Source organism: Oncorhynchus mykiss, chromosome 7 (genome assembly GCF_013265735.2).
Source record: "Oncorhynchus mykiss isolate Arlee chromosome 7, USDA_OmykA_1.1, whole genome shotgun sequence".
In the NCBI taxonomy this organism is placed as follows: Eukaryota; Metazoa; Chordata; class Actinopteri; order Salmoniformes; family Salmonidae; genus Oncorhynchus; species Oncorhynchus mykiss.
The window spans coordinates 81,067,296-81,091,697 of record NC_048571.1 but is presented as its reverse complement, the minus strand read 5'-3'; the positions used below and the strand labels follow the sequence as shown (position 1 = coordinate 81,091,697).

The 24,402-nt window shown below is 45.5% G+C and overlaps 1 protein-coding gene across 4 annotated transcripts in view; it reads right to left on the bottom strand.

Moving 5' to 3' along the window:
* Positions 1-24,402, bottom strand: part of LOC110528579 (acid-sensing ion channel 1) — a 334,789-nt gene that overhangs the window by 92,224 nt on the left and 218,163 nt on the right. The window contains exon 1 of one of the 4 annotated variants that reach the window (XR_005052678.1): positions 7,109-8,389. The exons of 1 other annotated variant lie outside the window; for it this stretch is intronic. Coding sequence is in view for 1 of the 3 variants with exons in the window: in XM_036984196.1 (XP_036840091.1) it covers positions 7,109-7,777 (669 nt within the window). In the remaining 2 variants the exon portion in view is untranslated. Of the gene's footprint in view, positions 1-7,108; positions 8,390-24,402 lie in introns of those variants that run through there. 2 more of the 4 variants (XR_005052679.1, XM_036984196.1) reach the window with 2 other exon arrangements.

The following is a 24,402-nucleotide window of genomic DNA, read 5'->3' as shown; positions in this document are numbered from 1 at the left end:
CCATGTTTCGAAGCAGTGAGCCCAATCAGTCGTCCATGACAACAACATAAACAACAGAGTAGGTCAATACGTCCTTATTTTTCTGGTTATTTTTAGGTAAAACAATTAGACTAATCTATCTATATTTCAATATTTCCAAGTCCTATTCTTGAAGATCAAGGGATATTTAATTAATTGGAATGACTGAAAAATCTAACAGATTTGGTTTTTAATATGAAGTCTAATCATTTAATTATCTGTATTGAAGTAGAAAGTAATGAGTTAAAAGTATACATAACCCATAAAGTAAAATACATCATCCACTAATGGACAGCTGTGTAAACTCTAACATTGATTTATGTCAATCAATCGGTAATATTCCTGGTTTGTCTTCTTCTAATGTAATCGTTACTTGATTACAACTAGTGGGTAACTAGTAACTGTAAGGGATTACATTAAGAACGTAACCTACCCAACCCTGCATGGGATACATAGTGGCTTGTAGAGAGAACACTTCAATATAGAACAGTATATATAGAACAGTATATAGAACTGTATATATAGAACAGTATATAGAACTGTATATATAGAACAGTATATATGTCACCGCAGATATGTCGTCTCCAGTTTGAGTAGCCTGTCCTTCCTTCCTTCCTTCAATCAATCAATCAATCAATCAATCAATCAATCAATCAATCAATCAATCAATCAATCAATCAGGTCCATTGAATGGTGAACTGAAGGATCCCATGCTATTGAGGCTACGGAGGAGGCAAAGGGAAATCAGAAGGCAGGACATCTGTTTCTCACTCTGTTTAATATTTGATGTGTCTGTGTTGTCGTCAGCCACTTGGTGCCCCCTGGGGCCACAGCTTCAGTATCTGGTTGCTTTAATCCAACTACCCAGAGCCAAGCAACACAGAACTACTAGTTGAGTCAAGGTCAAATAGGCAATCTACACACACACACAAACATACACACACACGCATGCGCGCACACACACACACACACACACACACACAGATTACAGATAACCACTAGTAGAGTGAAGGACACGATTCCAATCTTTCCATCTACCATCGTCAGGGTGAGTAGGACACCATTACAGGCACACTGTAAAAGACCTCTACATAAACTGTGAGTAGTGTTGTCTACAACATAGGGAACAATACTGTCTGCATCAGTTGAAGGATTGCACGTTGCATAGGAACGATATCCTTTCCACATGCACCCAACATGGTCTAACAGCATCACAGGAACAGGTGGCTAAAGCAAGAGGAGGCCACTTTGCAGTTCAGCTATATGTTCTTAAGGAGTCACCAGAAGGTCAGCTCCATGTTCTTGAGGAAACAGCAGAAGTTCAGCTCTATGTTCTTGAGGAAACAGCAGAAGTTCAGCTCTATGTTCTCGAGGAGACAGCAGAAGTTCAGCTCTATGTTCTCGAGGAGACAGCAGAAGTTCAGCTCTATGTTCTCGAGGAGACAGCGGAAGTTCAGCTCTATGTTCTCGAGGAGACAGCGGAAGTTCAGCTCTATGTTCTCGAGGAGACAGCAGAAGTTCAGCTCTATGTTCTCGAGGAAACAGCAGGAGTTCAGCTCTATGTTCTCGAGGAGACAGCAGAAGTTCAGCTCTATGTTCTCGAGGAGACAGCAGAAGTTCAGCTCTATGTTCTTGAGGAAACAGCAGAAGTTCAGCTCTATGTTCTCGAGGAGACAGCAGAAGTTCAGCTCTATGTTCTCGAGGAGACAGCAGAAGTTCAGCTCTATGTTCTCGAGGAGACAGCGGAAGTTCAGCTCTATGTTCTCGAGGAGACAGCAGAAGTTCAGCTCTATGTTCTCGCGGAGACAGCAGAAGTTCAGCTCTATGTTCTCGAGGAGACAGCGGAAGTTCAGCTCTATGTTCTCGAGGAGACAGCAGAAGTTCAGCTCTATGTTCTCGAGGAGACAGCAGAAGTTCAGCTCTATGTTCTCGAGGAGACAGCAGGAGTTCAGCTCTATGTTCTCGAGGAGACAGCAGAAGTTCAGCTCTATGTTCTCGAGGAGACAGCGGAAGTTCAGCTCTATGTTCTCGAGGAGACAGCAGGAGTTCAGCTCTATGTTCTCGAGGAGACAGCAGAAGTTCAGCTCTATGTTCTCGAGGAGACAGCAGAAGGTTGAAACCTAAGTGTTCATGCGGTGACGGTGATGCTGAGTTGGGATGTAAAGGGATCCGGGACTAATGGATAGAGTCAGGATGTAGCTGCTGCCTCTCCATCCTTCCTTCTTGTCCTTCCAGTGCTCCAGGCCTGATCATATTCTGCTGCCCTGGGACAGAATGCAGTAAGCTGAGCCCTCTGTCTGTCTGTGTGTGTGTGTGTGTGTGTGTGTGTGTGTCCAACTAGCCCTGTTGAAGGCACCTTTCTATAGCTCTGCTCTGGACAGGACACCTATCTATTTACTGCAGGGGAAATGAGTGAAGATAATTTGATACAGACCCAGGGCAGTGCTTAGAGCAGTGTTTCCCAAACTCAGGCCTGTGGAGCCCAAGGGGTGAGCGTTTTTTATTGTTGCTCTAGCAGTCCACAGCTAATTAAAATAATCAACTAATCATTAAGCTTTGGTTATTTGAATCAGCTGTGTAGTGCTAGGGCAAAAACCAACACACACACGGACGCAAGCATTTACACACACACACACACACACACACACACACACACACACACACACACACACACACACACACACACACACACACACACACACACACACACACACACACACACACACACACACACACACACACACACACACTTTCCTTCTCCACCAACACAAAGCTTATGATAATAAAGAGTGGAATAATTTTGTCTCATCATCTCATCTATTGGTTCCAATGACCAAATGACTCCAGATAAATACTCCCTATTGGTTGTACACACTGACAGGGGAGAGGTGTGTGGATAAATACATTATGTATTATCTTTGGGGTTTTCTAAGTCTCTCTCCCACTAGGGATTTTAACCGCCAACTCCAGCCTGGTGTTTATTTCACTGATGGTTGTGTTTATCTTCCATTTCCAGGGTCTTTATATGTCCCAGTGGATCTAACTACTCAGCAGAGGGATACATACATCACCGGAGGTGTTGTTAGTCCCAGTGGACCTAACCACTCAGCGGAGGAGGGATAGTATTATGAAGACATCCCTGACAGGATATGTTGATATACCTCAACACCAATAACACTGCTACCCTACTCTAAACTCCTCTCTTTATAAATATATGTTTTGTACTACAGTGCTCTGATCCAATTGTGTGTAACAAACAAAAAACTGAGTCAATTATTCAAAATAAAAACACAAGGCTGCACTGGTTCACGCAGGAAATTCCGGCCTCTATTTTCGGCTGGCTGTAAGTAGGCGCAAGTGTCAAAGTCACGTTAGTTTGCAATTTCTTCATGTAAAAACAACCGCACTAGCATTATACAGCCCTTACGCCAGGTTCAGCAATTGTCTCAAGGCTTACAAATCCTGTCTCCTCCCCTTCATCTACACTGATTGAAGTGGATTTAACAAGTGACATAGAATTGTATTTGTCACAGAGGCTGTAAGTGTAGACAAGCGAGGCTATATACAGGGTGTTATGGTACAGAGTCAATGTGGAGGCTATATACAGGGTGTTACGGTACAGAGTCAATGTGGAGGCTTTATACAGGGTGTTACGGTACAGAGTCAATGTGGAGGCTTTATACAGGGTGTTACGGTACAGAGTCAATGTGGAGGCTATATACAGGGTGTTACGGTACAGAGTCAATGTGGAGGCTATATACAGGGTGTTACGGTACAGAGTCAATGTGGAGGCTTTATACAGGGTGTTACGGTACAGAGTCAATGTGGAGGCTATATACAGGGTGTTACGGTACAGAGTCAATGTGGAGGCTATATACAGGGGGTACCGGTACAGAGTCAATGTGGAGGCTATATACAGGGTGTTACGGTACAGAGTCAATGTGGAGGCTATATACAGGGTGTTACGGTACAGAGCCAATGTGGAGGCTATATACAGGGGGTGCCGGTACAGAGTCAATGTGGAGGTTATATACAGGGGGTACTGGTAAAAATTCAATGTGGAGGCTATATACAGGGGGTGCCGGTACAGAGTCAATGTGGAGGTTATATACAGGGTGTTACGGTACAGAGTCAATGTGGAGGCTATATACAGGGGGTACCGGTACAGAGTCAATGTGGAGGCTATAAACAGGGGGTACCGGTACAGAGTCAATGTGGAGACTATATACAGGGGGTACCGGTACAGAGTCAATGTGGAGGCTATATACAGGGGGTACCGGTACAGAGTCAATGTGGAGGCTATAAACAGGGGGTACCGGTACAGAGTCAATGTGGAGGCTATATACAGGGGGTACCGGTACAGAGTCAATGTGGAGGCTATATACAGGGGGTACCGGTACAGAGCCAATGTGGAGGCTATATACAGGGGGTGCCGGTACATAGTCAATGTGGAGGCTATAAACAGGGGGTGCCGGTACAGAGTCAATGTGGAGGCTATATACAGGGGGTACTGGTACAGAGTCAATGTGGAGGCTATAAACAGGGGGTGCCGGTACAGAGTCAATGTGGAGGCTATATACAGGGGGTATAGGTACAGAGTCATTGTGGAGGCTATATACAGGGGGTTACGGTACAGAGTCAATGTGGAGGCTATATTCAGGGGGTATAGGTACAGAGTCATTGTGGAGGCTACATACAGGGGGTATAGGTACAGAGTCATTGTGGAGGCTATATACAGGGGGTTACGGTACAGAGTCAATGTGGAGGCTATATTCAGGGGATACCGGTACAGAGTCAATGAGGAGGCTATATACAGGGGGTGCCGGTACAGAGTCAATGTGGAGGCTATAAACAGGGGGTGCCGGTACAGAGTCATTGTGGAGGCTATATACAGGGGGTACTGGTACAGAGTCAATGTGGAGGCTATAAACAGGGGGTGCCGGTACAGAGTCAATGTGGAGGCTATATACAGGGTGTTACGGTACAGAGTCAATGTGGAGGCTTTATACAGGGTGTTACGGTACAGAGTCAATGTGGAGGCTTTATACAGGGGGTACCGGTACAGAGTCAATGTGGAGGCTATATACAGGGTGTTACGGTACAGAGTCAATATGGAGGCTTTACACAGGGTGTTACGGTACAGAGTCAATGTGGAGGCTAAATACAGGGTTGCCGGTACAGAGTCAATGTGGAGGCTATATACAGGGTTGCCGGTACAGAGTCAATGTGGAGGCTATATACAGGGTTGCCGGTACAGAGTCAATGTGGAGGCTATATACAGGGGGTACCGGTACAGAGTCAATGTGGAGGCTAAATACAGGGGGTACCGGTACAGAGTCAATGTGCGGGGGCACCGGTTAGTTGAGGTAATTGAGGTAATATGTACATGTAGGTAGAGTTAAAGTGACTATGCATAGATTATAAACAGAGAGTAGCAGCAGTGTCAATGAGGGGTCTGGGTAGCCATTTGATTAACTGTTTAGGAGGCTTATGGCTTGGGGGTAGAAGCTGTTAAGAAGCCTTTTGGACCTCGACTTGGCGCTCCAGTACCGCTTGCCGTTCGGTACCAATAAGGCATCCTATGTCAGTCTATGTCATGGACAGAGCATGTGTTCCAAATGTTTTGGTTCATTAAAAAATAGAGTCCTATACAACACAGCATGAACATAGGGAATCGATGCAACTTTACCTTGTGTCTCTGAGAGGAAAAATGGGTCACCATGGATACCGTGATGAAGGTGCAAGCCACCCACTTGAGTGCTTGGCCCTGGACTTTTCTTCCATTTCACACACTTAATGTGAATATTATTCTCTCTGTTCTCCTTCAGCAAAAAATGTATAGTTATTTCTTAGCAAAGCAGTTATCGGGTTATCTTTGGTTCTCAGAAAACAGCTGCCGATCTTGTACATTAACTGCCCATTAATAACGATTTTTCCAGTTAAAACGAGGCTGTGCTGGCGGAGGTGCATTGCCTTCTGTTTATTCTCTAATATCTGTGATAAGGGTTGAGGTTGTTGGTTTGAAAGTACAGATGATTATCAGTATTTTTTTAAGGATAACAGGACCCAGTCAAGTATAATCTATGTCTACATTTTATATTATATAGACAATATGATAAATCTATTCCTATTATCTATGCCTCTAGGAGGTGGATGGGTTAGGGTCAGGGTCAGGGTTAGGGTCAGGGTTAGGGTCAGGGTTAGGGTCAGGGTTAGGGTCAGGGTTAGGGTTAGGGTTAGGGTCAGGGTTAGGGTTAGGGTTAGGGTCAGGGTTATGGTCAGGGTTAGGGTCAGGGGCAGGGTTAGTGTTAGGGTCAGGGTGTTAGGAAGGAGAAGACTGGTCATGGATTGAGATGTGCTGCAGAAGTGATTTCAGGGAATCTTGAAAGCGACTCCAAGAAATGCTGTCAAAACTGTCAACAGGTGATATCGAGGGATTTCAAATAAAGATATCACATTCCTGTCAGGCCGGGTAAAAACAGAACACTGTCATTATTGCCTGATGCATAAACATGATACTGATGAAATTCAGTCATTCGTAGTCAGAGCGATATTCTGTGCAAAGGTTATAGTGAAATCAATATGCTGATGTGGCAGAGCATTGTCCACAAATAACAGCCTGCCATTCAGCATGCAAACCATGTTTTATCTAGAGCTAACAGTCAAGGGGACAATGGCAAAGTGCAGTCAAAAGCCCAAATATCAATACATCTCTATCCATTTACTTTCACTGACTACGCTACACAACAATTCCCTTCAATTGCAATGGATTTCCCAGTGTTGCAATATTAAGGAAAAAATGGAAGCACTGTAATGTGCAAGAAAGGCTCGGAGACAGCTAGATTACATCTGTACACTGTAAACCCCATGACATGTGTAAGAAAGGCTTGGAAACAGCTAGATTACATCAGCACACTGTAAACCCCATGAAATGTGCAAGAAAGGCTCTGAGACAACTAGATTACATCTGTAGCTAGCAGTAGTAGTAGTCTTGGAAGGTTTCGGGACCACACTCTATCCCTCCGAAGTTATTCTATTATCACTTTTATCACCAGCGGCAATACTAATAATCACTAACCGGCTACTGTACCTCTCTGAAGGCCTCCGGGCCACACTCTTTCCCTCTGAAGTTGCACTCCAGCAGCATATCTTCTATACGGTGTCTGGTGCGGTTGTGGAACTCATCGAGGCTGAACCTGGATCCCTGGCGGTCGGGCTCGGGGGCCAGGGGGATCCCAGGGGCCATGTTGTCTTCATACCCCAGCAGCTGGCCCATGAACAGCAGGTCACTATAACTGATCTGGGAGCGGCGGAAGTAGTTGTAGTTGCAGAAGGTGACGGCCGGGAAGGTCAAGTTTGGGGCATTTCTCTCGTCCAGCATTGTGATGTGATCGTAGGACAGGTAGTAGACGACACGGTCGAACACCTGGAGGAGGAAAGCAGAGAGTGCTAACAGGAAGACGATGGCCCAGAGGCCCTGACGCACGCTGAACTTCTTGTCTTCTGCGAAGATGTGGTTGGCGCCGTGGAGTGAGCAGCCGTCGAAGAACTCTGCGAGGCTGTCTAACTGGCTGGCGTCGTCTTCCTCTTCATCATACACATCCAATTCATCACACCCGTCCTCCCGGTAATCCCCCCGACCGCCGCCATCACCGGATTTGATCCCCTTGCGGTAGCGGTCGTCAAAGCCGTCTTTTCCCAGTCCTCTGGGCTCGTCGTCGGCCGAGAAGGAGATGCTGCACATGATGCGGACGGGCATGGTGGCGGCTTGGCTGGGTTGGTCTGGAAGAAACTGGTCTGTAATCAGGCATAGACAAATAGAAGCAGACCAAGTGTGACGATTCAAAATGTGGGGAAAATGTAAAGAGAAGAAGAGAGCTGAGCCGTACTGAAAGTCCAAACAAGAGCCCAAAGTCACGTCCAACTGAATCAGGTAAACTGGTGCTGTGATGGGTCTGACTGTTGATGACGCATAGTCAGAAAAAGAAAGGAACACCGAATCACAAGCTCAATCAACAACTCATGAACTCGCTGTCCCCAAACAAGATTAGAAGTTTTTGTTTTCTTGAAGGAAAGAAGAACACAACAAATGGTAACGATCAGATCAACTGGAGTTCTTATCTTCTCTCATCATCTCTTCTCTCATCCCACATTTGTGGTCAGTGATCCGGGAGTGTCAGGGATGTTAAGATGCCCTGCCCAGGGTTAGTCCTTCCCTTTATAGTGCAGTTGCACGTCCATAGAGAAGAAAAGGCAGGAGATCAGTTAGCCCATACAGAGGGAGTTCAGAGAGGAGGAGATCAGTGATGGTTCTATGAGGGGAACGACACAGAATACTCCCTGAGAGCCCAGCCACAGGTCACTGTGTCAAGGCAGAGTTACACCATGCACTTACAGGAAGCACTGCTGTTTGACGCATAACACACAGAGAAAGAGAGAGAGAGAGAGAGAGAGAGAGAGAGGGATCAGAATCCTAGTGCTATTGGATTGGAATAGAATTCCCAATAAAGTTCCAACATTTCCAAAAGAACTCCCAATAAAGTTCCAACAATTATAAAATAATTCCCAATAAAGTTCCAACAATTATAAAATAATTCCCAATAAAGTTCCAACAATTATAATATAATTCCCAATAAAGTTCCAACAATTATAAAATAATTCCCAATAAAGTTCCAACAATTATAAAATAATTCCCAATAAAGTTCCAACATTTCCAAAAGAACTCCCAATAAAGTTCCAACATTTCCAAAAGAACTCCCAATAAAGTTCCAACATTTCCAAAAGAATTCCCAGTAAAGTTCCAACAATTATAAAAGAATTCCCAGTAAAGTTCCAACAATTATAAAATAATTCCCAATAAAGTTCCAACAATTCTAAAAGAATTCCCAATAAAGTTCCAAACAATTCCAAAAGAATTCCAACAAAAAAATCCAATAGAAATGTTGCTTAAGACTTTTGGTGAAGTGGTGAAGCGCGTAGAGTGTAAAAACCGCCTGTCCTCGGTTGCAACACTCACTACCGAGTTCCAAACAGCCTTTGGAAGCAATGTCAGCACATTAACAGTTAGTCAGGAGCTTCATGAAATGGGTTTCCATGGCCAAGCAGCCGCACACAAGCCTAAGATCACCATGTGTAATGCCAAGCGTCGGCTGGAGTGGTGTAATTGGACTCTGGAGCAGTGGAAACGCATTCTCTCAAGTGACGAATCACGCTTGAACGTCTAGCAGTCCGACAGATGAATCTGGGTTTGGCGGATTCCAGGAGAACGCTATCCGCCCGAATGCATAGTGTCAACTGTAAAGTTTGATGGAGAAGGAATAATGGTCTGGGGCTGTTTTTCATAGTTTGGGCCCCTTAGTTCCAGTGAAGGGAAATCTTAACCCTACAGCATACAAAATGCTTGCGCTGCACCACAAGCATTTCGCTACACTCGCATTAACATCTGCTAACAATGTGTATGTGACAAATACATTTGATTTGATACAATGGCATTCTATGCTTGGCACAGTTGTGTAAAGTAGGATTGATGTCCTTTGGGTGGTGGACCATTCTTGATGCACATGGGAAACTATTTTGCATGAAAACCCCATGCAGCATTGCAGTTCTTGACACAAAGCGGTGCGCCTGGCACCTACTACCTCGTTCAAAGACACTGAAAGAGCTCACTGCACTATTTCTATGCTTCCCGGTCTTAAGTTTGGTTTTCGCGTCTTTTACTTTTGGTTTTTGGACACCAGATTCAAACAGCTGAAATACTATGTTTGGTTATGGAAAATATATTTCACAGTAGTCCTTAATGTTTTGTACACTCAGTGTATATGGGGCGGCAGGGTAGCCTAGTGGTTAGAGCGTTGGACTAGTAACCGGAAGGTTGCGAGTTCAAACCCCCAAGCTGTCGTTCTGCCCCTGAACAGGCAGTTTAACCCACTGTTCCTAGGCCATCATTGAAAACAAGAATTTGTTCTTAACTGACTTGCCTAGTTAAATAAATGCAAAGATTTTGTGGTGAAGTATTGTTCCCATGAGTGACAGAACACTGAGCCAATCACAAAGCACCTGGAGAACATTACCTAGTTAAATAAAGGTTAAAATAAGAATAATATGGCAAGGTAAACATCCCCTGGATAAAAGGTATACATTTACAAAGAGAGGAAGATGTAGAAGAACTATCCATACCAAATGTATTTCCTGGCTCTAGCATTTCACCCCTTCCTTAATTGGGTTAGACATGATTGGCTAGGTATTGAGATAAATATGGTTCCCCTATTGCCCTGGAAGAGGTTGTCTTCACTGATATATCTCTTAAACAATTGCTATTTGGAGCAAAATTGATAAACTACAAAATGGCACACATACAAACAATGTATATTTATTTGCTTTATTTGCTAGTTTTATCCAGCTAGCTAAAAAATGGATCTATGGGCTGTATGCGATTATGGAGAGCGAATGAAATTGTTTCTTTGTCATCTTGCTAGCTAGTGATTTATCCTTCAGCTAGTATCAACAAGAGATGAACAACAATAGCCTCATTACTGCAGCTATCTAGCTAGCTAACACTGACTAGACCATAAAGTAACACACATGGACATGCATTGCCAAACAAACGCTGCTGCCACCTTCTGGTTTGGAGTATGTTAACATGGCTGAGCGGCTGACGGCTCCAAGGTCTTTGCTGTGTGAACACAAAAGAGATTGACTGTCAACACTGTTCAGAGGTGCTAAGTACCGTCGGCAGGCACAGGTTTGACAATCCTACAGGTGTCTGAGCTATAACTCCTAGCTGTCTGCAAGCCGTCTGGGAGAAAAGCTGATGAACAGAAATCAAACACAATTAAGCCATTCTGTCAGATTGCTGATATTTGATACCTTTCTGCTACTTTGAGACATTGGATATGAAGTTGTCAAACGTGTGTTTAAATTCATTTGAGGGTTCAAGTCCATCTGGATTGCTGAAGCGCTACAGATTGCACAATAAAAATGTGAAGGTCATTTCCGATTGAGCCGACATACTGTATGCAGCATTTACCATGAATGCAGCATGCAGTAAAAGTATGTGGAACACCCATTTCATGAAGCTCCCGACTAACAGTTATTGCGCAGAAGTTGCTTTCAGAGGCAGTTTGGAACCGGTAGTGAGTGTTGCAGCTGAGGACAAACGATTTTACTTCAGCACTCGGAGGTCCTTTCTGTGAGCTTGTGTGGCCTACAACTTTGCGGCTGAGCCGTTGGTGTTCCTAGACGGTTCCACTTCACAATAACAGCACTTACAGTTGACCAGAGCAGCTGTAGCGGGGCAGAGAGTTAAACGAACTGACTTGTTGTCCTATGACGGTGCCACGTTGAAAGTCACTGAGCTCTTCAGCACGGGCCATTCTACTGCCAAATTTTGTCTGTGGAGATTGTGTGGCTGTGTGCTCAATTTTATACACCTGTCAGCAACGGGTGTGGCTGAAATAGCCGAATGCACTAATTTGAAGGGGTGTCCACATACTTCTGGCCATGTAGCGTATGATATATTATGGGTTTATGCTGTTTGTTCCAGTATGAAAAGGAAGCAGCAGGAAAGTGATCCAACGGTATTGATTAGGAACCATTAGACTGTCAGGGGATCATTAACAGAATTACACAGGAGCCAGAGGAAGAGATCATTTAAAGAATTACACAGGAGCCAGAGGAAGGGATCATTTAAAGAATTACACAGGAGCCAGAGGAAGAGATCATTTAAAGAATTACACAGGAGCCAGAGGAAGGGATCATTTAAAGAATTACACAGGAGCCAGAGGAAGGGATCATTTAAAGAATTACACAGGAGCCAGAGGAAGGGATCATTTAAAGAATTACACAGGAGCCAGAGGAAGGGATCATTTAAAGAATTACACAGGAGCCAGGGGAAGGGATCATTTAAAGAATTACACAGGAGCCAGGGGAAGGGATCATTTAAAGAATTACACAGGAGCCAGGGGAAGGGATCATTTAAAGAATTACACAGTAATCGGAGCAAGGAAACTGTAGACTACAATATTATAGATTGACACACACTTTCATCTTTAAATGTTTAGATTATGCTGGGGAAACATTCTACTTTAAAATTATAGATTATAGAGCGTGTGGTTGGTACACACTTTCTACTGTAAGATATTACAGTATTACAGTGTACACACGTTCTGGGTGTATACTTACTATGTTATAGATTATTACGGGTGCTGTACACACTTTCTACTTCAAGCCTTTAGCGCATTCAGGATGTGGTAAACTACCTACTTCACAGTAATTAAGGTTTTTACGGTAACACATTACTTGCCACCGAGCGTCATAAAACGTTACTTTACAGTAATTAAGGTTTTTACGGTAACACATTACTTGCCTCCTAGCTTCATAAAACGTTACTTTACAGTAATTAAGGTTTTTACGGTAACACATTACTTGCCACCGAGCGTCATAAAACGTTACTTTACAGTAATTAAGGTTTTTACGGTAACACATTACTTGCCACCGAGCGTCATAAAACGTTACTTTACAGTAATTAAGGTTTTTACGGTAACACATTACTTGCCACCGAGCGTCATAAAACGTTACTTTACAGTAATTAAGGTTTTTACGGTAACACATTACTTGCCACCGAGCGTCATAAAACGTTACTTTACAGTAATTAAGGTTTTTACGGTAACACATTACTTGCCTCCGAGCGTCATAAAACGTTACTTTACAGTAATTAAGGTTTTTACGGTAACACATTACTTGCCTCCGAGCGTCATAAAACGTTACTTTACAGTAATTAAGGTTTTTACGGTAACACATTACTTGCCTCCGAGCGTCATAAAACGTTACTTTACAGTAATTAAGGTTTTTACGGTAACACATTACTTGCCTCCGAGCGTCATAAAACGTTACTTTACAGTAATTAAGGTTTTTACGGTAACACATTACTTGCCTCCGAGCGTCATAAAACGTTACTTTACAGTAATTAAGGTTTTTACGGTAACACATTACTTGCCTCCGAGCGTCATAAAACGTTACTTTACAGTAATTAAGGTTTTTACGGTAACACATTACTTGCCTCCGAGCGTCATAAAACGTTACTTTACAGTAATTAAGGTTTTTACGGTAACACATTACTTGCCACCGAGCGTCATAAAACGTTACTTTACAGTAATTAAGGTTTTTACGGTAACACATTACTTGCCTCCGAGCGTCATAAAACGTTACTTTACAGTAATTAAGGTTTTTACGGTAACACATTACTTGCCTCCGAGCGTCATAAAACGTTACTTTACAGTAATTAAGGTTTGGTTTTTATTTTGTAGCAGCTAATGAGGATCCCCCCATGAAGCAGACAGAAACAGTGTACTAACAGGCTACCAGGTCAGGGCAGGGCTGTCAGTGTGAAATGCAGCAGACTGGGTCAATATTTGTTGAGTTCCAGCTGGTCAGAGTGACTGGCCGTGTGCTGTGTGACTGTGGCTTGGAATGACTGCACTAAACAGTTTCTCCATGAAGCCAGAGCACTGACAAATTTCAGAGACATTTCAACCAAGGTTGAAATATAGTCATAGATTCCACACTATGATTAAGGTCATTATTCCCTCGGCCGTTGTACCAGCGTTCTCTACTCTGACACCAGCGTTCTCTACTCTGACACCAGCGTTCTCTACTCTGACACCAGCGTTCTCTACTCTGACACCAGCGTTCTCTACTCTGACACTAAGTAAAACAGTATGAACATAAATATGCCAATGACCTGAGAAGACGTGAGAAATGCAGTTATGAAAATATTGTTAAAAAATGTGAAAGTATTAGGCTAATCAGTGAACCACAGAACACACTCAAACAAACATATTAATATCCAAAACGTAGAAATACCTATTCGGTGACCGCTTCATCATCAGGTGCAATTTGACCCAGCAGAGGGCAGTATATAGCAGTGCAGAATTAGTGTGTTTCACCAATTTACTCCAAAAAAGGTCAAATAAGGTGAAACAATGCCACTAACCAACAAGTTGATTATTTTGAATGTCTGGCTCTGTCTACGAAAATGTTTTGCAACAGCAAAATATTGATGAAATACCAGAAACATGTATGGTGACTAAGGTTTCTCCATACAGAACACAACATATGTTGAGGAGAGGGTAACATAAACAATCTCTCGCCAACAGACTTCTGCCAGGGCTCTACGACCGGTAGCCAGTCTATGAAGCCCACATTCTAAAAGGATTGAAATAACAACATGTGAAGTGGGGTCTACTGCCCTACTGCAACTAACCACGTGCTGGCAGACAGTGTTAATCTGTAAGAGGAATGGGTTCTGAGAGAGAGAGAGAGAGAGAGAGAGAGAGAGAGAGAGAGAGAGAGAGAGAGAGAGAGAGAGCGAGAGAGAGAGAGAGAGAGAGACAGAGAGAGAGACAGACAGACAGACAGACAGACAGACAGACAGACAGACAGACAGACAGACAGACAGACAGACAGACAGACAGACAGACAGACAGACAGAGAGAGAGAGAGAGAGAGAGAGAGAGAGAGAGGGTCAGGAGGATAACAGAGAGCTGAAGGTTTTAGCGTTTCCTTTCAAGTCCATCTTGGAGCCTCTCCTGACAGCTATGACAGACCTGTCGTTGCCATGGATACAGGCCATCCAAGACAAGATGCATGAATTACATCCATTACATAGAAAATGAATATCAGTCCGACACATGCACATGCACACACAAACACACACAGAAACATGCACACACACACAAATAGGGTGAAATGTCTGCACAAATATTTCGCAACATAAATAGATTATACATGTCACACACTAGATTTAAATTATGATTAAAAGTGATGATTACATCAATACCAAAATACTGAGAAACCATCCATCACTGCCACTGCTGCTCAGGATGGGATTAAATTCCGAACAGCGTGAACTAACAGGCTTAGTTGTCAGTGTGTGATTAAATCATGGTAGGATTGAGACCCAACATGAACATGGTAGGATTGAGACCCAACATGAACAATAAAGGGGAAAACTGTTGTATCAGTTGGGTAGAATGGGGGTAGAGGAGATTGAAGGATTAGAAGCTTGTTTTCACATCTCGTGTTTTTATATGTCAAATAAGTTAAAGCTTCAGAATCCTTCGGTATCATCTGACATCCGGCGCCGACAGAGATGGCCGCCTCGCTTTGCGTTCTTAGGAAACTATGCAGTGTTTTTTTTGTTTTCATTGTTACCCCAGGAAATCTTAAGTCTTATTAGCCGAGAAGAACTATTGGATATAAGAGCAACATCAACTTACCAACATTACGACCAGGAATACGACTTTCCCGAAGCGGATCCTCTGTTTGGTCCACAACCCAGGACAATGGATCGGATCCCAGCAGGCGACCCAAAACAATGGCGCCGCAGAAGGGACAGACAGAGCGGTCTTCTGGTCAGGCTCTGTAGACGGGCACATCGCCCACCGCTTCCGAGTATACTACTCGCCAATGTCCAGTCTCTTGACAACAAGGTAGACAAAATTCGAGCAAGGGTTGCCTTCCAGAGAGACATCAGAGTCTCTGTTTCACAGAAACTTGGCTCATGTTATCAGAGTCGGTACAGTCGGTACAGCCACCTGGTTTCTTCACGCATCGCGCTGACAGCAACAAACACCTCTCTGGTAAGAAGAAGGGGGAGTGTGTATGCTTTATGATTAACGAGTCGTGATGTGATCATAACAACATACAGGAACTCAAGTCCTTTTGTTCACCTGACCTAGAATTCCTTACAATCAAATGCTGACCGCATTATCTACCAAGATAATTCTCTTAGATTATAATCACAGTCCAGCCAAACCAACATCCCCCCCAAGCAGACACCTCGACGGCCCTGAAAGAACTTCATTGGACTCTATGTAAACTGGAAACCACATATCCTGAGGCTGCATTTATTGTAGCTGGGGATTTTAAGAAGGCTAATCTGAAAACAAGGCTCCCTAAATTTTATCAGCATATCAAATGCGCGACCCGGGCTGGCAAAATTCTGGATCATTGTTACTTTAACTTCCACAATGCATACAAAGCTCTCCCTCGCCCTCCCTTCGGCAAATCTGACCACGACTCCATTTTGGTGCTCCCAGCCTTTTGACAGAAACTAAAACAGGAAATGATGTTGTACCCACAACGACTATTAAAACCTTCCCCAACAAGAAGACGTGGATTGATGGCAGCATTCATGCAAAACTGAAGCGCAAACCGCTGCTTTTAATAATGGCAAGGCGACCGGAAACATGACCGAATACAAACAGAGTAGCTATTCCCTCCGCAAGGCAATCAAACAAGCTGAGCGTCAGTATAGACAAAGTAGAGTCGCAATTCAACGGCACAGACACGAGAGGCATGTGGCAGGGTCTACAGTCAATCAAGAAAACCAGCCCCGTCGCGGACACCGTTGTCTTGCTCCCAGACAAACTAAACAACTTCTTTGATCGCTTTGAGGACAATACAGTGCCACTGACACGGCCCGCCACCAAAACCTGTGGGCTCTCCTTCACCGCAGCAAGGCTGCCGGCCCAGACGGCATCCCTAGCCGCGTCCTCAGAGCATGTGCAGACCAGCTGGCTGGTGTCTTTACAGACATATTCAATCAATCCTTATCCCAGTCTGCTGTTCCCACATGCTTCAAGAGGGCCAACATTGTTCCTGTTCCCAAGAAAGCTAAGGTGACTGAGCTAAACAACTATCGCCCCATAGCACTCACTTCCGTCATCATGAAGTGCTTTGAGAGACTAGTCAAGGATCATATATCACCTCCACCCTACTTGACACCATAGACCCACTCCAATTTGCTTACCGCCCCAATAGGTCTACTACAGCTCAGCATTTAACACCATAGTACCCACCAAACTCGCCATTAAGCTCGAGACCCTGGGTCTTGACCCCGCCGTGTGCAACTGGGTCCTGGACTTTCTGACGGGCCGCCACCAGGTGGTGAGGGTAGGTAACAATATCTCCACCCCGCTGATCCTCAACACTGGGTCCCCACAAGGGTGCGTTCTCAGCCCTCTCCTGTACTCCCTGTTCACCCACGACTGCGTGGCCATGCAAGCCTCCAACTCAATCATTAAGTTTGCAGACGACACTACAGTGGTAGGCTTGATTACCAACGACGACTAGACGGCCTACAAGGAAGAGGTGAGGGCCCTTGTAGTGTCGTGTCAGGAAAATATCCTCACACTCAATATCAACAAAACAAAGGAGATGATCGTGGACTTCAGGAAACAGCAGAGGGAGCAGCCCCCTATCCACATCGACGGGACAGTAGTGGAGAGGGTGGAGAGTTTTAAGTTCCTCGGCGTACACATCACGGACAAACTGAAATGGTCCACCCACACAGACAGCGTGGTGAAGAAGGCGCAACAGGAGGCTGAAGAAATTTGTCTTGTCACCAAAAACACTCACAAACCTTTACAGATGCACAATTGAGAGCATCCTGTCGGGCTGTATCACCGCCTGGTACGGCAACTGCTCCGCCCATAACCGTAAGGCTCTCCAGAGGGTAGTGAGGTCTGCACAACGCATCACCGGGGGCAAACTACCTGCCCTCCAGGACACCTACACCATCCGATGTCACAGAAAGGCCAAAAAGATCATTAAGGACAACAACCACCCGAGCCACTGCCTGTTCACCCTGCTATCATCCAGAAGGCGAGGTCAGTACAGGTGCATCAAAGCAGGGACCGAGAGACTGAAAAACAGCTTCTATCTCAAGGCCATCAGACTGTTAAACAGCCACCACTAACATTGTGTGGCTGCTGCCAACATTCTGACTCAACTCCAGCCACTTTAATAATGGAACAATTTGATGCAATCAATGTATCACTAGCCACTTTAAACAATGCCACTTCATATAATGTTTACATAGCCTACATTACTCATCTCATATGTATATACTGTACTCTATACCATCTACTGCATCTTGCCTATGCCGTTCGGGTATCACTCATTCATATATTTTTATGTACATATTCGTATTCATTCCTTTACACTTGTGTGTATCAGGTAGTTGTTGTGGAATTGTTAGGTTAGATTACTCGTTGGTTATTACTGCAGGGTCGGGAGTAGAAGCACAAGCATTTAGCTACACTCACATTAACATCTGCGAACCATGTGTATGTGACAAATACATTTGATTTGATATATTGGCCACACCTCCTTTGGCATTATTGCATCATTATACCAGGGACGAGCAACTTTGATGAGGGTGAAGGGCAACAAAAATCTTAACTCATCATGAGGGGCTGCAGTAGCTTGCGTGTCTGTGTACCCACATCCATACCCACACATGCAGGCAGAGCCGGCCCTAGCCTTTTAGGGGCCCTAAGCACATTTGTGTTGGGGGCCCCTTCTCACCTTGCGAGCAAAACATTTTAGCGGCCCCCCTCTTGACAGTGGAGAGAGAGTTGTCCTATTGTACTATTATTTAAAAAAATGGGCCATGGGGCATAAAGAAAATGTTGTTTTAAAGCAATTTTGATGAAATTCTACACATTTTGCCATAGGGAAGAGAGACGATTTAGCAAGTAATTTCATGCAAATCTACTCATTTTACCATGGGGTGGAGAGAAAAAAAAATCAGGTTTACAGCTAATTTCTTATAATTCTACCATGGGGCGGAGATACATTTTAATTATTAGTTTTTTACAGCAAATTTCCTCCAATTCTCCACATTTTGCATGACTTATGCCATGTTAATATGACATCTGAGTGAGAGTGACTAACAAAATCAATGAGGGCCTACCGGTCCGTAATTCAACCATGATTACTACAACTAAATTAGTACACCTTGTGTATTCTACTACTCTAACTTTTCACAGTAAGTTGAGACCCCGACTGCGACCCCCCCCCCCACGGGCCTAGAAAAAGGTGGGCGGGCTGCCAGTTGCCCATCCTTGTATTATACCGTAACTGCTGTAAATTTCCTGGAAAGAGAAGGAAGTCAGACCGTTGTAAAGATGGCTAAGTGAGTTGTTTTGTCATAGGGGCACGTTCCTCATCTGCGGCTGTGTAGAGAGGTGCTGGAGGTGAGTGTGTGTGTGTGGTTGTGTGTATGTTGTTGTTGTTGTTGTTGTTGTGTGTGTGTGTGTGTGTGTGTGTGTGTGTGTGTGTGTGTGTGTGTGTGAGGAACATAACACTTTATTCTACAGCCCAGTTTAACATGGTTCTACCTGGTTCTTCCTGGTTCTACCTAATAAATGAAGATGTAACACAGTGGGCATGTTCTAACAACCTGGTACCAAAATACATGGTATGTATTGGTACTGTCTAAATGACTTGATTCCAAAGAAACCTATCATTATGTAATATTAGGTCATTACCATGTAATAATATTATACTATATTATTATAATATTATTATTTTATTTTAATATTCATACATTATATTATTATTATTATATTATAGCAATTACCAGTGGGAAAAACGTGATTGATCCATGCCTCATCACCCCACTACCACACTCTCAGACATTCAATTAATACCCCCCACCCCTCCACTGCAGCAGAACACACACACACACACAGTCTTGTATACCTAACCTTGTGGGGATACACAATTCAGTCCCATTCAAATTCCTATTTTCCCTAACCCCTAACACTAACCTTAACCCAAAAACCTAACCTTAACCCTGAACCTAAACCTAGCTCCTAACCCTCAAACTAACCCTAGCTCCCAGCCCTAAACCTAATTCTAACCCTAACACTATTAAATCCTCACCCTGTACTTGCTTCCTGTCTCCCAGCGTCTGTGGTTACGGAACCATTACACACTAAATCTAACCTTAACCCTAAACCTCTTATAAATAGCATTTGACCTTGTGGGGACTAACAAAATGGCCCCAGTTGGTCTCAATGTTGTTAGTTTCCTATTCTTGAGGGGACTTCTGGTCCCCACAAGTATAGTTAAAAACGTCCACAAACACAGACAGCCTCCAGGCCCAGCCTTGGCCACATGTCATTGACCAATAATGTGACTAAGTGTTGGTGACTCAGGTGAATGCGAGGTAAATCACGGCGTGCAGTACATACAGCGCAGGCTTCTATCAGGCAGGCTTCCATCAGTTAGGCAGACAGGCAGGCAGGCTTCCATCAGGCAGGCAGACAGGCAGGCTTCCATCAGTTAGGCAGACAGGCAGGCTTCCATCAGGAAGGCAGACAGGCAGGCTTCCATCAGGCAGGCAGACAGGCAGGCTTCCATCAGTTAGGCAGACAGGCAGGCTTCCATCAGTTAGGCAGACAGGCAGGCTTCCATCAGGAAGGCAGACAGGCAGGCTTCCATCAGGCAGGCAGACAGGCAGGCTTCCATCAGGCAGGCAGACAGGCAGGCTTCCATCAGTTAGGCAGACAGGCAGGCTTCCATCAGGAAGGCAGACAGGCAGGCTTCCATCAGGCTTCCATCAGGCAGGCTTCCATCAGTTAGGCAGACAGGCAGGCTTCCATCAGGCAGGCAGACAGGCAGGCTTCCATCAGGCAGGCTTCCATCAGGCAGGCTTCCATCAGGCAGGCAGGCTTCCATCAGGTAGGCAGGCTTCCATCAGGCAAGCAGACAGGCAGGCTTCCATCAGGCAGGCAGACAAGCTTCCATCAGGCAGGCAGACAGGCAGGCTTCCATCAGGCAGGCAGACAGGCAGGCTTCCATCAGGCAGGCAGGCTTCCATCAGGCAGACAGGCTTCAATCAGGCAGACTTCCATCAGGCAGGCTTCCATCAGGCAGGCTTCCATCAGGCAGGCAGGCAGGCTTCCATCAGTTAGGCAGACAGGCAGGCTTCCATCAGTTAGGCAGACAGGCAGGCTTCCATCAGGCAGACAGGCTTCCATCAGGCAGACAGGCTTCCATCAGGCAGACAGGCTTCCATCAGGCAGGTTTCCATCAGGCAGACAGGCTTCCATCAGGCAGACAGGCTTCCATCAGGCAGGCAGGCTGCCATAAGGCAGGCAGGCTTCCATCACGCAGGCAGACAGGCAGGCTTCCATCAGACGGGCTTCCATCAGACAGGCAGGCAGGCAGGCTTCCATCAGGCAGGCTTGCATCAGACAGGCAGGCTTCCACCAGGCAGGCAGACAGGCAGGCTTCTATCAGACAGGCTTCCATCAGGCAGGCAGGCTTCCATCAGGCAGGCAGGCTTCCATCAGGCAGGCAGGCTTCCATCAGGCAGGCAGACAGGCAGGCTTCCATCACGCAGGCAGGCTTCCATCAGGCAGGTAGACAGGCAGGCTTCCATCAGGCAGGCAGGCTTCCATCAGGCAGGCAGGCTTCCATCAGGCAGGCAGGCTTCAATCAGGCAGACTTCCATCAGGCAGGCTTCCATCAGGCAGGCTTCCATCAGGCAGGCAGGCAGGCTTCCATCAGTTAGGCAGACAGGCAGGCTTCCATCAGTTAGGCAGACAGGCAGGCTTCCATCAGGCAGACAGGCTTCCATCAGGCAGACAGGCTTCCATCAGGCAGACAGGCTTCCATCAGGCAGGTTTCCATCAGGCAGACAGGCTTCCATCAGGCAGACAGGCTTCCATCAGGCAGGCAGGCTGCCATAAGGCAGGCAGGCTTCCATCACGCAGGCAGACAGGCAGGCTTCCATCAGACGGGCTTCCATCAGACAGGCAGGCAGGCTTCCATCAGGCAGGTTTGCATCAGACAGGCAGGCTTCCACCAGGCAGGCAGACAGGCAGGCTTCTATCAGACAGGCTTCCATCAGGCAGGCAGGCTTCCATCAGGCAGGCAGGCTTCCATCAGGCAGGCAGACAGGCAGGCTTCCATCACGCAGGCAGGCTTCCATCAGGCAGGTAGACAGGCAGGCTTCCATCAGGCAGGCAGGCTTCCATCGGGCAGGCAGACAGGCAGGCTTCCATCAGACAGGCTTCCATCAGGCAGGCAGGCTTCCATCAGGCAGGCAGGCTTCCAATAGGCAGGCAGGTTTCCATCAGGCAGGCAGACAGGCAGGCTTCCATGAGACAGGCTGCCATCACGCAGGCAGACAGGCAGGCTTCCATCAGACAGGCTTCCATCAGACAGGCAAGCAGGCTTCCATCAGGCAGGCAGGCAGGCTTCCATCAGGCTGGCAGACAGGCAGGCTTCCATCAGGCAGGCAGAGTGAGGTCAGAACCAGTGATCCAAAAGGCTCTCTCTCTGTCTCTCATGGTGTGAAACACTAAGCCCACGTCTTAATTCACAGAGGAGAGCAGAGATATGCAGGTAGTTCTAGATCTTAGTTATTATCCCACAGGATATAGATTACATTCAACACATCCTGATGTAGACAGTGTAGGATATAGATTACATTCAACACATCCTGATGTAGACAGTGTAGGATATAGATTACATTCAACACATCCTGATGTAGACAGTGTAGGATATAGATTACATTCAACACATCCTGATGTAGACAGTGTAGGATATAGATTACATTCAACACATCCTGATGTAGACAGTGTAGGATATAGATTACATTCAACACATCCTGATGTAGACAGTGTAGGATATAGATTACATTCAACACATCCTGATGTAGACAGTGTAGGATATAGATTACATTCAACACATCCTGATGTAGACAGTGTAGGATATAGATTACATTCAACACATCCTGATGTAGACAGTGTAGGATATAGATTACATTCAACACATCCTGATGTAGACAGTGTAGGATATAGATTACATTCAACACATCCTGATGTAGACAGTGTAGGATATAGATTACATTCAACACATCCTGATGTAGACAGTGTAGGATATAGATTACATTCAACACATCCTGATGTAGACAGTGTAAGCCAGGGAAGGATCACAGCATGAAGGGCAGCTGTACTGCTGGTTTCCAATACTGAGATACGTGAAATTAATATATTATGTATTCATGTTTTGACCTAGTTATATATTTGCATGTAAAAAAAGAGGAAGATCAAAAAGACAAACGTGAGAAGTGAAACACAACAGGTGAAGAAAGAATCATACAGACAGGTCCTCATCCTCATCCTCATCCCTTCCTGTGTTATCCCACACCATACAGAGAGGTCCTCATCCTCATCCCTTCCTGTGTTATCCCACACCATACAGAGAGGTCCTCATCCCTTCCTGTGTTATCCCACACCATACAGAGAGGTCCTCATCCTCATCCCTTCCTGTGTTAACCCACACCATACAGAGAGGTCCTCATCCCTTCCTGTGTTATCCCACACCATACAGAGAGGTCCTCATCCTCATCCCTTCCTGTGTTATCCCACACCATACAGAGAGGTCCTCATCCTCATCCCTTCCTGTGTTATCCCACACCATACAGACAGGTCCTCATCCTCATCCCTTCCTGTGTTAACCCACACCATACAGAGAGGTCCTCATCCTCATCCCTTCCTGTGTTATCCCACACCTTACAGAGAGGTCCTCATCCTCATCCCTTCCTGTGCTATCCCACACCATACAGAGGTCCTCATCCCTTCCTGTGTTATCCCACACCATACAGAGGTCCTCATCCCTTCCTGTGTTAACCCACACCATACAGAGAGGTCCTCATCCCTTCCTGTGTTAACCCACACCATACAGAGAGGTCCTCATCCTCATCCCTTCCTGTGTTATCCCACACCATACAGAGGTCCTCATCCTCATCCCTTCCTGTGTTAACCCACACCATACAGAGAGGTCCTCATCCCTTCCTGTGTTATCCCAAACCATACAGAGAGGTGCTCATCCCTTCCTGTGTTATCCCACACCATACAGAGAGGTCCTCATCCTCATCCCTTCCTGTGATATCCCACACCATACAGAGAGGTCCTCATCCTCATCCCTTCCTGTGTTATCCCACACCATACAGAGGTCCTCATCCCTTCCTGTGTTATCCCACACCATACAGAGAGGTCCTCATCCTCATCCCTTCCTGTGCTATCCCACACCATACAGAGAGGTCCTCATCCTCATCCTTTCCTGTGTTACCCCACATCATACAGAGGTCCTCATCCCTTCCTGTGTTAACCGACACCATACAGAGAGGTCCTCATCCCTTCCTGTGTTATCCCACACCATACAGAGAGGTCCTCATCCCTTCCTGTGTTAACCCACACCATACAGAGAGGTCCTCATCCCTTCCTGTGTTATCCCACACCATACAGAGAGGTCCTCATCCTCATCCCTTCCTGTGTTATCCCACACCATACAGAGAGGTCATCACCCTCATCCCTTCCTGTGTTATCCCACACCATACAGAGAGGTCCTCATCCCTCCCTGTGTTATCCCACACCATACAGAGAGGTCCTCATCCTCATCCCTTCCTGTGTTATCCCACACCATACAGAGATCCTCATCCCTTCCTGTGTTATCCCACACCTTACAGAGAGGTCCTCATCCTCATCCCTTCCTGTGCTATCCCACACCATACAGAGAGGT